The sequence below is a fragment of the Corvus moneduloides genome, chromosome 16 (assembly GCF_009650955.1).
Source record: "Corvus moneduloides isolate bCorMon1 chromosome 16, bCorMon1.pri, whole genome shotgun sequence".
Classification (NCBI taxonomy): Eukaryota; Metazoa; Chordata; class Aves; order Passeriformes; family Corvidae; genus Corvus; species Corvus moneduloides.
Window position 1 is genome coordinate 3,122,569 of NC_045491.1, and position 15,053 is coordinate 3,137,621.

Consider the following 15,053-nt stretch of genomic DNA (forward strand, 5'->3'; position numbering starts at 1 on the left):
CTCCTTTCCATTATATAACGTACACACAGAGTTACAACATGTTTGACACAATGTTCTTTTACTGCAAAGTAAATTCAAGCAACTTTAACCTCAAGAACTCATTTAAGTAATTTGCAACCTTCTCCTCAGACCTGTTCAGTTTCACCCCCATCTAACACCATAGACCTCAGTTTTAGTAGGGCAAACACCAAAAAAAAAAAAAACAACAAAACAACAACCTCCACGTAGGTAAAATTTGCAACCTACAAGTTCTGCTGTGCCACTCTAAAGGAGATAATGTGCCATATTATCTAGCCTCACTTGAAGTGCTACAAACAGCTCCCCCAGAACTCCTTAAAAAGCCACAGCAGAGTACAACACAAGTGATACACAAAGAACCTTGTACCCTGCACTCACCCCTCACTGGCTTCGGCTGCCCTCCTCCATCAGCCGCTCCCTAAACCACAGGCTCCAGCTTCCACCTGCCCCCTTTTGTCTCCCTGGGCTTGATTAGTAATCCAGCTCAGCTGATTTCCCTAGGAGACAGCAGCAGGCAAAGCCACAGGCAGGCAAAAAAAAGAACCCCAAAACCATGGAGATAATTTTCCACATGCCATTCATACTGCATCCCCACCACGTATTGTAGCCCTTTCCAGCAACTGAGGGTTCCCCAGCTGGACCAAAACTGCAAGGTTCTTCCTGATGGGCCTAAAATGCCAGCTTCCTAAGCTAGGTTAAAATAAACTGAATGTTATCTCACTGCATGGAGAGGTAGCTAAATTATGAACCAAACTTGATTTCCCAAGCAGGACTGTACAGACTTGATATTGAACAGTAGCAGGAGGCAACAACACACAAGGAACCACTGCCACTGTCCACACAGTCCAGACAGCCTTTGTCCAAGCTGATCTTGGTGAAAAAAAGTGGGAAAAGACAGAAAAGCTTGCTTCTGGCTCTGTAGCAAAACGTTTTGCTGTGACTAAGTACACCTGTACTTGAAGGATCCAGGTGCACCTCTGAACCCTGGGACTACAAAGTCTCACTAGGACAGTGAGTTTTGTCCTTCCACAAAGCTACAGAGCAGTCCATAGGATCATGGTCCTGTTAGGTCTTTTTTTTTTTTTTTTTGGTTCATCAACCTTTATTCCTGCTGGAAAAGCAGTGATTTCCCTTGTGCAAAACACGGTGACTCTGTAACACTGCATGGATGTGCTTCAGAGGAGTGCAGAGTGCTGGACTCTGCAGAAGAACCAGGAAGGGAACAGTGCTGGATGGGAGAACGCTTTTGGAGGAAAAGCAACACTTTAATGCGGCATAATTCAGGGAAACACGGACCACCGCATTCAGCATTGAGATGATTCTGTGGAAAGTTGGTGGTGGGTTGGAGTAAGCACTTTACCTTTCTCACTTCTCCTACAGCCCAACTCAACCACCACTGGAGCCCGGCTATGGTCCAGAGAATCCAGGGAAACTCTCCCCAAAGACAGAAATCAGCAGCTCTGAGCATCCCCGCCTGATCACCTGAAGAACCAGGAACAGCTCGTCCCTCCCTCCAGAGTGCCCTCACTCTTCCACAACTGCCAACAGCACTCTCCGGGCTGTGCTGGCCCCGAGGCCACCACTTCCATTAGCCCACTGGGCCAGCCGGACACGGAGCCAGCTGCGCGGGGAAGGCAGCAGGAGGGCGGGCAGCACGCTCCCGGATTATCACAGCCCGCAGGATCTCGGATTAGACAGCAAGGCTGTGTCCCGGGGGGAGCGGAGCCCGCGGCTCCCCGGGCTGACCTTGCCGGGCCGGGGGCGAGGGCAGCGGGCAATGCGCCACTTGCCAGCCCGGACAGTGACGGAGCACAATCGCCGATCCCAGCCCGGCACACACCGCTCTCCTGCTTCGCAATGCTGTTAGTGCAGATTCCTCTCTCTTCTACCGCTTCGTGGTTTGTTTTTTTTTTTTTTTTTCCCTTTATATTTTTTTTCCCCAAACCTTTGTGGAACAGACGCCCTCTCCTTGCCCCAGTTGGAGCTGCAGTAGAATGAGAAGGGGGGGTGGGAAGGAGGGAGGAGAGGAGGGAAAAAAACCCCCGCTTTTGGTTGAGGTTTTCCTGTTACTATCACTGTAGCGTTTATTTAGCCAATCTCCTAACTATGACGTGAGGAAGGCAGGAATCATGGCTCGCTCATAATATTTAACACACCCACTGAAAGCTCGAGCTGCAGAGCTACTAGTCCAACCAGTCTCCAGAATTCAGTGTAGCTGAAAGAGGTTTTCACTCTGCACCTGCCAAAGATCTCTCCCCCCTTTTCCCTTCTCTCCCCCCTTCTCTCTTCCTTTCTCTCTCTCTCCTAAAGAAAGATCTGTAAGACCCAGCAGAGATCAAAGACCTCTTCGCTAAAAGAACCTCTGATTTATATTAGTTTCTTTCCTCTAATCCTTCCTTCTCCCCCCTCTTTTTTTTTATTTTTTTCCTGTGCCATATTTAACCTTTATGTTGCAGTTGTGCCATCAGACAGTTTTGCAGCCAAAAAAAGCCAGCCCAAGCCAAAGCACAAGCCCAGCTCGGATACAGCAGCCACCCAGACTCGATCTCAGTTGAACATACTAATCTCTCCCAAGCACTGGACGCGATGGATGAAGAAACTGGAACCGCTCTAAGAAAATGATTTTCCAGCCAAGGTTCTTAAAGAGTCTGAGAGAAGAGAGGGAGCGAGAGCGAGCGGAGAGCGCTTCTGCTGCATCACTGCTCAAATCCAAGGGAAGGGAGTCAGCGTTTCCAGCACAGCCAAATATTATGGATGATTTTTTTTCTTCTGTCGCCTTTCCGCACAGGTTTTCTTAATATTTTTCTTTCCCCCCTCCTCCTCTCCGTATTTTTTTTTTTAATTTTATATTTTTTTCAATCAGCGGCTGTGCTTGATGCCGGTTTCTCTCCAAGAGCCAATTTTCCCTGTTTGTTGTGATCCCTGTAATAAAAAGAGGGAGAAATCGTGAACAGATGGCTTTCTATATTGCCATGCCGCTGGCACTGTTTTCCTGTTGATTTTAAAGGCTCGGTCCGGAGCTTTTTTTTTTTTTTTAATTATTATTTTTTTTTCCCCCTTTATTTTTTTTTCCTCCCCCTCCCAAGTTCTTGATGATACTGAGACATGAGGACCTATCGGGTTTAGCCTGTTTATTTCTCGGCGCCTATGGAGGTAACTTTATTGACTTGATCGCTCGCTTCCCGACCCGAGAGAAGCACGCCGGAGCCCCGGGGGGGGCCCGGCAGCCCCGCGCCCGCCCGGGCTCTGTCCGCCGCCTCCCCTCCCTCCCCCTCCCCCGGTAATCCATCAGCCGCCCCGGCCATGAAAATGCTCCTGGTCCGCAAGTTCCGGGTGCTGATCCTGATGGTGTTCCTCGTCGCCTGCACCATGCACATCATGATCGACCTGCTGCCGCGCCTGGAGCGCCGGGGCCCCGAGGGCCGCCCGGGCTGCTCCTGCCCTCCGCCCGCCGCCGCGCCGCCCCGCGCCGCCGCGCCGCGCTGGCCCAGCAAGCACACGCTGCGGATCCTGCAGGACTTCAGCGCCGAGCCGGCCTCCAACCTCTCGTCGCAGTCGCGGGAGGCTGCGGAGCGGGCGGCGGGCGGCGCGGGCGGCGCGGGCGCGGCGGCGGCGGGGAGGGCGCGGCGCTTGATCGGCCCCGGGGCGCCGCGCCCGCCGCCCCCCGCCAGCAACGCCGCCCCGCTGGCCGCGCTCTTCGAGCACCCGCTGTACCGCGCCGCCCTGCCCCCGCTGGCCGACGGCGACCTCCTCTTCAATGTCAACAGCGACATCAGGTTCAACCCGCGGGCGGCCGAGCAGCCCGAGTGGTGAGTGGCCGGGGCGGGGTGGGGACGTGGCGTGTGTCCCCAGGGTCGCTGCGGTCCGGTGGGTAACGCGGGCTTTAGGGTGTCGTGGCTGGGGGGAAGTGGGCAGAGGGTTGAACGGAGCGACTCGGGGTCACTGGGAAAAAGAGAAACGGTTCGCAGGCTCGCCCCGGTCGTGTTCCTCCGGAAAATAAATGCCGTGAAATACAGAATAAACGCAGGAGCACGGGAAGGCTGGAGCGCTGGGGCCAAGGGGTCGGTCTCCCCCCATCTCCAGCTGCAGCCGAGGAAGATGCTGCCAGAAGAACGGTGTGAGGAGGAGGGTGAGCTCACAGCGAGCGTTCCCTGTCTCCCACTCAGAGGTGAAGGGGCTGAGCAGTGAGGCCAGCCAGTAACACATTAACTTTTCTCAAAAGCAAGGTCTAGTACCACTAAGGCATTCATCCTGGCAGGTATTTCCGCTCTCAGGATCTGATCTGTGCTACATTTTTCATCCTCAATTAATTCCCAGTGCCCTGCACCTCCACTGCTCTCCAGCCTTCAAAGCAGTCAGTTGCCTCTGTGAATCGTATGCCCTGTTGGCTCCTTAGAAATGCTGAGAAATTCAATGACTGAAAAATCAAAAGGGTTGTCTAATACAACAGCACCCTCTTCCCAACACACTGACATTGTAATGTTTAAACAGCTGCATTGTACCGTGCAAAAGCTCTGTCAAGCTGCAGAGCAGCCAGCATGATCTAAACCTTTAGAAAGAGAGGATAAATAATTCTGATTTCCGCCCCATGAGCATGTGAATTGTCCAGGCCTCTTCCATCTAATAATCCTAATTGACTGTGAAGGGAAATAACCTGGAAAAGTTTTGGTTTCTCTGAGAGAAAAAGAAAAAAAAAGTCACAAATGCCTGAACATCTGGAGATGACTGTAAACACAGAGAACTCTGAATCAAAAATATGGGTTAGTCTGTTCTGTAGGTGAAGAGTGAAATCAGCACTGATATCTACAATGCAGCTGCCTTTTGTACGTCTTTTCTTTAGTGGCTGCAGCCAAAGTTCACAGAACTAAAGGGAAATTTGGAAGGTAACATTTTAACAGTTCTTTGCTGTAGTAGTGTCCTACCGCTCAGGAAGGGGCAAAGCCAGCCAGTTCTTTCGCAACCAGTTCAGAGTGATGCAGTGTCTCTCATTCTCTCTCTTTAAGAAGGAGGAGGGAGTGGGAGCGTTGGGCACCACAGGTCAGGTTCTGCTGCACTCTTGGTTTCCTGCCCCACGTCCCTGTTAAACAAAGGTTCAGGATGATGCTGTTGTTCGAGTCAGACCTGTAAAAGCTGTGTGTAATGTAATGCAGCCTAAGCACACGGTAAAACTGAGCTCTGTGTTTCTGCTGTAGAAGAGCCTCTGCCAACGCTCAGTGATGCCGCTCTGAGTTTTGCTCCTGACTTCCATGGGCGTTAAATCAGGCAGGGTGAGGGAAAGTGAGAATCCATCTCCCCATTAGCCCCAGGTGGGAGAAGGCTCCTGGTACAGGAGGAACCTGGGACTTCTCCCCCTCCTGTAGTGCTTTGCCTGTCCAAGTTGTCACATTTTGAAGCCCTGTTTCTTGACGCGTGTTACAAACTGTAGCATTATTTCTTTCTCCTCAACTTTGGGTTGTTGTTGTATTGTTCTTTTCTTTTTTTTTTTTTTTTTTGCTGGTAGGCAAAATGAAGATCATCATGAAGAATTTTTGCCAACTGGAGAAACCTCCATAGACTCCTACCCAAACTGGTTAAAATTCCACATTGGCATTAATCGGTACGAGTTGTATTCCAGACATAATCCTGCAATTGAGGCTTTACTGCAAGACCTTGTCTCCCAAAAAATAACCAGCGTTGGTATGTTTGGATATATGTTGTTTTTTTATCATTATTTGCTCTTTATTCGGGATCTCACTGCTGTTTGAGTATTAATATTTTGCATGGCTTCTCTCCAGCGTCCCTGCAACATCGCTTTCCGACTTCCCTGCTCATTTTCCCTGCTAAACATTAAGAGATATTGCCAGCTCTGTATTACCTGAATAATTGCCAAGTCTGCCAGCAAGGCAAACCCCATTCATGTCAGAGATCTTTTAGTCACAATCAGGCTGAAAGTGCCCTATTCGGTTATTTAAAATAAATACGCTGACCAAAAAAAAGGGATGGCAGAAAGCAGACAGCATCCTGCACGAGCTAGATTTGTATTGTTGGCTGATTATGATTTAAAAGGCTGTGCCTGGCAGCGCTGGCCGTGCCAAGGAAGCAAGGAAGGAGAGGCTGCCCTGCAGCCCTGCAGCGGTGGCTGCGGGAGCATCCGGCACCGCGGGCTCTGCGGCTGCAGGAGCTGCAGCTTCCCCAGGCATGGCAGGGAGCTCCAGGCAAGGCAGCCTCCTGCTGAGCACAGCTCAGCTCTGTTTACTCTGCTTGTGAATCCACAACAGGGATGTGCCCACGTCAACCTTTGGCTCTGGTTAAGCAAGGTGACACCGTTCAGGGCTTTTCTCCAGGGTTGTTTAATGGCAATGTGTGTCTTCTTGAATTTAGCTGCGTAGCTGCACGGGGGAAAAAATGACACAGCCTTAGATGAAAGCCCTGGGATACTAAACAAGTGCACACCTCGTGGTTTCCAGAGGTAGGGAATTGCAGCACAGGCAGTGGTTTCCATCCACCAGGCAGAAAATGGAGTTACTTGTGCTGACCACAAAGTTGCAAAGTCCCTTTCAGAGGAATGAAACAGCCGGAGCTCTGTGAAAGTGCTGATGGTGTGTTGGCACTGTGGGATGAGGTCAGCAGGTCTTTAACCCTGCAAGGCAAAAATTCCCCTGGCTTCAGCAGGAAATGGCCTGGGCAAGAATAGCTCAAGCAGCCCTAAGGTTTACATTTTCCATTGTGTGAATCACGGCCGCTGCTGAGCAGGAATAAAGGAGATCCTTGGTCATCAGGAGTGGGCTGATTTAGCTGGTTGGGATGGATTAGGTGTAAAATGCAGGATGCCACAGGAGACCTTCAGCTCAGGGCATCTTGCTGCATGTTGGCTGTGCTCAGCACACTGCTCTGCTGGGGCAGCACTCTGAGTAAAGCAGTTTGTGGTACCCAGGTGCTGTCCCACATGTTGGATTCAGGGGTCCAGTGGACATGTAGCTCAGGAAAGATGACAAACATGGGCTTGTTTATTAACCTGTGATGGGTTTTCTGTCTCCAAAAGTCTGGATCGGAGTGATTCATTAAGGGGGTCATGTTTGACCATCAAGCCATGTGTTTTCCCTCCCCCAGCTCAGAGGTGACACTGCAGGTAGCAGCAGACTCTGCCCATGCTCCTCTGGTCTGCACTGGAGGGTGACGAGGGCACTGAATGGACACAGCCTGGGTGATTCTCTCCCTGACACAGCCCTCACCTTTCCTGAGCTCGCCCCTCAATACCCACCAGTTTTTGGACTATTAGTGGCACGTGCCAATGGGGATTGAGCCAGCACTTTGTAACACGTGTGTGAACGTTGCTCCTTGGGCACATCCACTGAGGAGGGAGAGATGCACTCTGTGCCCATCCCTGTCCCTGCAGAGAGCAGCAGTGCCCAGGCAGTGGCCAGGCTGTCCCCAGAGGGGCAGAGGTGATGTCCAACCGAGCCATCTCCTGGCCCATCTCTTGAGCTTTGCACAAAGTGCAGTGGCTGTAGCAGTTTGTACTGCTGAGTTCTGATCTCCACTCACCTCCCCAGCCCTTCAGAGCTCAGCCATGGGGTCTGTGCAGGAGGAGGAGAGCAGTGTCTGCAGCAAACTCAGCTGTGCTCGAGCCATGAGGTCTGTCCCTTTCTGCAGAGCAGGGGGATGGCTGAGGTGGAGTGGGGGCACACAAGCTGGGTTGGGGAGACAGGGAGGTAGGAGCAAGAAATAGTAGGTGAGTGCTCACTCTTGATCTTCTGGGCTTGGTGTTCACTTGTGCTTCTGGGCATGTGGCTTCACCTCTCTCTGCTTCAGTTGAGAGCAGCAAAAAATTATTATCATAGAAAATGGGAGTGAAATCCTGACCCTGGTGACGTAAGTGGAAGTTTTTGCCACTTACTTCCCTGGGGCCATGATTTCACCTGATGTGTCATACAGATGTATCGTGGGGTTTCCATTAATTCTGATTTTGATAGAGCTTTCAGATCAACGGGGGGAAAGGGCACTGGGACCTCAGAGGAAGATTTATGGTTGCTATTAGCGATTCCCTTTGGGATTGTCTCTGTTAATGTTTGAACAAGGCTCTTAAGAGTATGGTAGGGCCTCTTATGCCTCTAACAAAAACACAGAGCCATGGTTTCTAGCAATGAATCAGGATAATTTCCATAAATTAAACTATGAGGTGTATTTGGTATAGTTGTTGGCCGCTATGGGAACTGACAGGGAACGATTCCTACACATAAATCCCAGTCTAAAATCAAGTATATGGAAATGGAAGGGGACTTTTTGCCAATGCAGAGATGCCTGGATCTGAATTTTGGTGGTAGCATTCACTGCCTGGCCCTGTGGGAATTCAGCTTTGTCAGCCTGCAAAGAAAAAAAGAGCATATTGCTAATATACTTTTTAAAATTATTTTTTGCACAATGCAGCATCTCTTACTTTATGTTGCAAATTCTTCGGATGTTTAAAAATACATGCTTTAAAGTAATTCCTGCCAGTTTTCAGCTTTACTGCAGAGCAGCAGAGGGATTCAAAAGCATGTAAGCTGATTAATAAAGAGTAATATATTTGACCAAAGGACATTTATAGGGCTGTTACATTCTTTGCATATTCCTGCTTATCTTCTAATTAGCCTTGGAGTTTTACCTTATGGTAAATTTTTGCTGGGTTGTGTTGGGTTTTTTTTCTTCTTTTTAAGCCAGCTGGCAAGATGTCAGGTTAGGAGTATAAAATAAATTGAAACCTTGATAATGCCTGGTCTTCAGGCTTCTTTTGGCAAGCAGGACAATTAAATGTACAGGGTTCCATGCATTAGGTGAAATGGGATATGGCTTTATCCAGTTTCTTCCCGGTGTTCAGATTTACTTTGGCTCTAATAGAATTAGATGATTTGCCTGATACCTACAGCAATTAGATCCAAACTGCAGCAAAACAGCATTCTTGGCCTCACTGTGATTTCTCTGCTCACCCTGCATTATTTATGGAAGAGAGTGGGGACCAGACTGGCCCCCCACATCTGCTAGAACCACTCACACGACTCTGTAACGTGCAGGGGTGTTTTAAAATGAAAACGGTGACAGAAGCAATTCCCAAGAGCAGGGAGCACCAAGGTGACATTTTCTTGATGTTAAAGTTTAAATGGAACAAATCCACGGATGGGAAGGAGCATCCCATCCAGCTCCCACAGTGACACCTAGAGCTGGCCTGGAAAAGGACAGGGTTACCCAGGCTCGGGCTGAGGATGTTTCTGTGCCCTGCATCTATATATGTATTTATATATTTCCTATTCATTTTGTTCAGCATAAAGGGGTAGCTCTTAATTTGATTTAATTCACTGAAAATTTCCTCTTGCCATAAATAGGAGCCTAGAGAGAATTGTTTTTCCACTGAGCACTGAAGCCTGGTTTTCAGAAGCACATGCACAGGCAATTGCACATTTCCTTTGCCTTTCATTGCTGTTTATTGCATGCATAAATAACCATAGTTAGCTGTTTTCTTGCATATTTACAAGATGTCTGTGCATAATTGTGGCAGCAGTATCAGCAGTTCAACACCAGCTCTGGCATGGTGCATTGGAAGGGCAGTGTGGGCTTGGTCTTGCTGTCCAGAGGAGATTCCTGTAAGCAGAATAGGCCTTTGTAATTCCTCTGAGCAGCTGGGATTTATTTTTTGATTCTTTAAGTTCTCTGGTTGTAAAGGCTTGGAAACATTACCTGACTGAGGTGATTTGTGAATCTGTGATGCCTTCAGTTTGTTCAGCGAGTAATTAGAAAGCAAGTGTGTGAGATTACTCACTCTGGGAATAAAAGCTGCAGTTACCTGAGGTGGGCTCTGCTTCAAGGCAGGGGAAGAAAAGAGAAAAGGAAAAGAGAAGGCTCTAAATACTGAACATAAATTCTGGTTCTAAGGAAAGTTGTGAAAATTTCATCCGAAAGAAAGGAAGAAGTGCTTCTGAGAACTCGTGAAAACAATGAAATGTAGCACCTTTGATTTACTGTGTAAGAAAACAGTGAGTCTGCCAAGAGTCAACAGATTGATTTAATGTACTATTCCAGATGAAAGGAGGGGACTTAAAATGTACAGCAAAGCCTAAGAATAATTTCACAGATCTCTTCCCCTACAGTCTTTACTTCCTTGACTAAACCAAGAAAGTCCTTTAAGAACAAGTTAGCAGAATTGGCTGAACAAGGACAAACTAAGAGATGATGAGGGCTTGAATTTATTTTGAAAATTATTCTTCACAGCTTGTACAGGGCCATGTCTCTAGCCTGGGGCAGAGCATTACTTGTTAAAGGCAATCAACATGTTTATGTTAGATTTAAGCTTGATCTATAAATAGGAATCCAAAATGGATCTGAGCATCCTCTGTTTCAGATGTTAACTGCATCCCAGGCTGTGACTGTATCTCACTTCTCAGGCATTAGCACTGCATAATTAAATACATTTTTAAATGTTTGTTGGATTCTGACCAAAAGAATCAGAAAAAGTTCAGGGGTCCTGTTGGGACTCTCTCTCTCTCCATCAGAAAACAATATGGTTTAGACAGGCTGGTAGGATCAGGGCTATCATGGGGCAAAACAGAGGGGCTGGAAAGCCAGACCTGTTGGAATTCCAAATCCCTTTGGGTCAAAACCCTCTGGGCAGCGTTGTCAGTACCAGACAGCAGCCAGGAACTCTGTAGCATTCAGCTTGAAAAGATGACTGAGAGATGATAGCTGGGTTATCTTTTGTACTGGATGGGCTCTGTGGCTCGGGGAGGGAGTTCAGGCCTTGTGTTGCTGAGGGGACAGGGTGGGGAAGTAGCAGACGTGGCATGTGGCCATGACAGCAGGCTCAGAGATGTAAATGGGGTGGGGATTTTTCCAGGCTTGATCCAAAGTCTGTCGGAGAAAACAGAAGGAGTCCCACCAATTTCACTAATCTTTGGACAAGACTGTAATCCCAAACATTCATGCAAAAAGATTTCTCAGGGAATTTTTTGCAAAGCCTCCTGAAGTTAGGAAGATTTCTGATCACACCCTAGAGCCCTTACACTGGGTTAACAGGAAAGGTTAATGCTGCTTTCCATTTGCTTCTGCTTTGGAGGGAAAAGAGAAGCTTTGAGTTGCCTGAAGATGAAAAGTAATGATGGCATTGGGATTTGTTTTTAGCAGTGTGCCAGTACATCCAGGAGCTGTGTGAGACTTGATTTGAAGAACCTGCTGTGAGCTAGCAGGTTTATAAAGCCTTTACAGAGCTGTTTGTGACCTGTGGTGTTACAGTATATTAAAATACTTAAAAAAAAAAAAAAGGTGAATTCAGAGTGTGACTGGTGGTTCCTCTGGAGTCAGCACAGCCTTGTGTTGCAAGGCTTTTGTAAAAATCCCTGAACTTGCTGACCACAGATGTGACAGAGCGTGATGGTGCAGCACCCTCCACTCCTTGGAAAATTGGATGTGCTGCTTCTGGGTGTGCCACATTCTTCAGGAATGGGCCTGTGGGCAGTAGATGAAGGCACAAGGATGTCTCCAGATGAGCAAACAATGTTTGGGACAAACCCCTGGAAGATGACAGGCCATAATGGCCAGAGGGACATGTTTAACTGAGGCTGAGGAGGAGACAGAGTTCCTGAGGAATACAGCTCAGAAAATGAGAGGGAAGCCAGTGTGCAGATGTGATGCTAAGTTAGGACAGGGGAAGCGATCTGACTTAGAGTGAATCATCTCCAGGGAGATCTGCTCTTCTCTGGCATTGCAGCCCCAGAATGTGGGCACCCCAGACTGCTCCAAGGCTGCTTAGTTTGCAGGTACAGCAAGGGTCTTGTCGAGCTCAAAAGAACAGTCCAAGCACAGGTGTTTCCATCTCTGCAGGGATTACAGTGCTGGGCTCTAACCAGCTGGGATCTGGAGGGTGGCCTTGCATCACCCCCAGCCTGGCCAGCACGTCAGTGGCACTGGAAGAGCAAAGTGGGAGTAGCTGCACGTGAGTCTGGATGACGGGGGGAAGCCAAGGTGGAGCTCTGGCATGGGGTGTTTTCCATGATCCATGTGGGTTCCAGCATGCCCTGCCACAAAGCACAATGGGAACACAATTCCCACCAATGTCCCCCTCTGGTTTTCAGAGTTCCAAAGTTTGCTCCCAGCAGCAGTGGAGGAACAACTTGTGCCAGCAAAACTTGTGTTGGGGGGAGGCTACTGGTGCAAGCAGTTAAGGCAGTACAATAAGATGGATCTAAAAAGACGAGGGGGATGCTTTTGTTTTACTTCAGCTCAGTTCCTTCTGACAGGAAAGCAGGCTTTTGTGTCTCATGGAAGAATTATTCTGAATTGTTAATCTTCATACATTTCCCTGCTTGGTGGTGACATCCTCACTGTTGAGTTTGGCTGCTAACAAAATCATTATCTGTCGAGTGGCTTCAATTTGCTGAGAAACCAGTCCTTTTAGTATTTGAAACTCTGTGCTTAGAGAAGGCCGTGCTGGAACGTCGTTTTTTGCTTCTTCTTTGTACTCCTATGATGGTAGGGGTGTAGATTAGTGGATCTTTAAGGTCCCTTCCAACCCAGACCGTTCTGTGATCCGATGTTGCTTTGAAATGCCATGCCTGTGGCAGTGGCTGGGCAGGGAAGGTGGTCAGGACTGCCCTGTGCCCTGAGCCCTGTGCCCTGTGGGCGTGGGGCAAGGGCAGCTCCAGCTGCCCAGCCTAACCAGGGCTGTTTCCAGAGTGCACAGACGGTCCCAGGGCACCACATGCAGGGTTTGGACTGGAAGGTTTCTGCTTTTTAGGAGGATGGGAGCTGGCCATGAAAAAGCCTTGTGCTCCTCCTGCCCTCAGGTGCAGATCAACTGACCTGTCCTGCACAGGAGAGGGAGTTTAATCCTGGAAAGCCCTGTGCCTCTGCTTTACCTGGTCAGTGCAAATTGCTTAATGCCCTTTAATTTCTAATTATTTATTTGTTCCTTTGGGATGAAGTGGAAAGGCGAGAGAAGGCTGGGATCAGCAAAACAGCAGGGCAGGAGGGATTTTATTCTAGGAGAAGTATAATTACACTGACCAGATTTGCATAGCATTTTGTTGCAAAAATATAGGCTACAAGTGCTGAAAGAGAGCTGATGACCTATCAGTGATAAGGCACAGAGATGAGTAATTAAAAAGATGTGCAGCTAATAGCATTGGTTAGAGAAAAAACATGTACAAGCTCTATAGGTGGAACAAGGGCAGCTCTCAGCCAGAATTTACAGAGCAAGATAACCTGACATTTATGTAGTTCTCCAGTTGACACGGGTTTTGTCAGAGCTGCAGAGAAAGGGATTGATTATCTGATGATTCGTAGAAAGCATCTTTAAGAGACTGACTCATCCACACAGCCCTGCTGGCCATGGCCTGCCTTCCCAACACAGAGGTGCATTTAGGAGTCAGACTACAGGTAATTTCATTTATTAGGACACTTTTGTTTGAGGCAGTAGAAAAGCAGCTGTTTTTTGAAGTATAGGTTTATCTTTTTTAAGTAGCCTTATCATCAAGTAAAATGCATTTTTATGAATTCTTATATAAAATTTAATTCTTATATATATAAAAATCATCCTAATTTTAGAAACACTATAATCTGGCTGTTAGTGTGACATTGTCCAAGTTTTTCAGAATGGTATGAATGAGTATCAGTCTTAAATTCCCATTAGCTCCCAGTTGGGAGATGAGCAAAGCCACTGTCCTTGCCACCTCCACTGTCCTCTCCTACCTCCACTGTCCTCTCCTGCCTCCACATGTCCTCTCCTGCCCTCCCAGCCAGGCCAGGCTGCTCTGCACAGCTCTGCTCTCATGTATGAACCACCTTGGGATGCCTTGGAGTTAATGGCTGGGCTTGGATACATATCCACTGTGCATGGAGGGGCTGAATTTACATATCTCTGCTGTTCAGAAACTGTTATTAAAATCGCAGCAGAGATCAGAGATTGCTGCAGTATCTGCTCATACTTTTAATTAAGGAGCTGTCTGCTGTGCACTGGGCTGTACATCCCAGCTGCAGTTGTCTTTGAAAGCACCCCCATCTCCTTTCCCAGTGTGAGTACCTTGTCAGAAGGGACTCCAAAAGCAACAGGAGATGGAGAAAACAAGACTCCAATGGTCTGCTCCTATAGGTGCTGTTCATCTGGGGTGCTTATGGAGCCCATGGTGGCCATGGTAGCCAGAAGAAGGCAAAAAAGTGTCAGGAAATGCAATCCATGTTTAGTCCTGGTCAGCAGCTCAAAGCCTTCCCCTGTAGTCTGCTGAATAATCTGTTGTCCAGTTGGGATCACCCTACTTGATGCTCTGATAGCATGGTGCTGAACTGATCCAGAGGAAAACAGATAGGATTTGGTTTCAAGGAAACTGAGTGTAAGTAGATCCACATGTCTCATTTTAAAGCTGTTTTGTGTTTTTCCCCCGCAGCAATGAAATCAGGAGGCACCCAGCTGAAGCTGATCATGACATTCCAGAACTATGGACAAGCATTGTTTAAACCAATGAAGTAAGTCCAAAAAGTCTGTGATTTAAAGTGAATTTGTGGCGGAGTAGCCGTCTTCTAAGCTGTTAAACGTTTGCTGTAGGATCTCCCAAGGTTAATGTGTCTGGCTCCCGAGCCTTGCTGCTGAGCCTGGAGCTGCAGGGTCTGTTGATACCTTGCCCTGCTAGACTGGTCCTTGGAAGAGATGCTGAGAAGGCTTCAGAGACATTAGAGTCTTCTCAGGAATGCTGTTCACTCTGATCTCTGTGAAATCTCCCGTCATAAATACAGGATGTTTTCAGCATTTCCATCTCATGTAAACTTACTCCTCAGGTCTGAGCTTTATCTAGTGTCAGTGCTCCTCTGGAACATGGCCAGACAAGAGAGATGATTCAGAACAGCTTTGAGAAGAGCTAAACAGTATCTGTCTGATAAATCAGAATTTAATCAGTTGATTTATTGTTGTTTGTATTAAAGAGTTGTATTAGTCATTTGGCTGGGGCTATGCTGAGTCTGTGAAAATGAGTTTATCCAAGAGTGGTACTGCAAGGTAATGCCTCTGGAGAGAAAGGGAAGGACTAGGATTATGCAGCCTT

The 15,053-nt window shown here is 48.0% G+C and overlaps 1 protein-coding gene across 2 annotated transcripts in view; it reads left to right on the top strand.

The window, feature by feature from the left end:
- Positions 1-1,710: 1,710 nt before the first annotated feature.
- FAM20C (FAM20C golgi associated secretory pathway kinase) overlaps positions 1,711-15,053 on the top strand; it is a 59,290-nt gene continuing 45,947 nt past the window's right edge. The window contains exons 1-4 of one of the 2 annotated variants that reach the window (XM_032125808.1): positions 1,711-1,880; positions 2,475-3,827; positions 5,519-5,694; positions 14,403-14,481. In XM_032125808.1, the coding sequence (XP_031981699.1) occupies positions 3,322-3,827; positions 5,519-5,694; positions 14,403-14,481 (761 nt within the window). In that variant the 5' untranslated portion in view covers positions 1,711-1,880; positions 2,475-3,321. Of the gene's footprint in view, positions 1,881-2,039; positions 3,828-5,518; positions 5,695-14,402; positions 14,482-15,053 lie in introns of those variants that run through there. The other variant, XM_032125807.1, reaches the window with a different exon arrangement.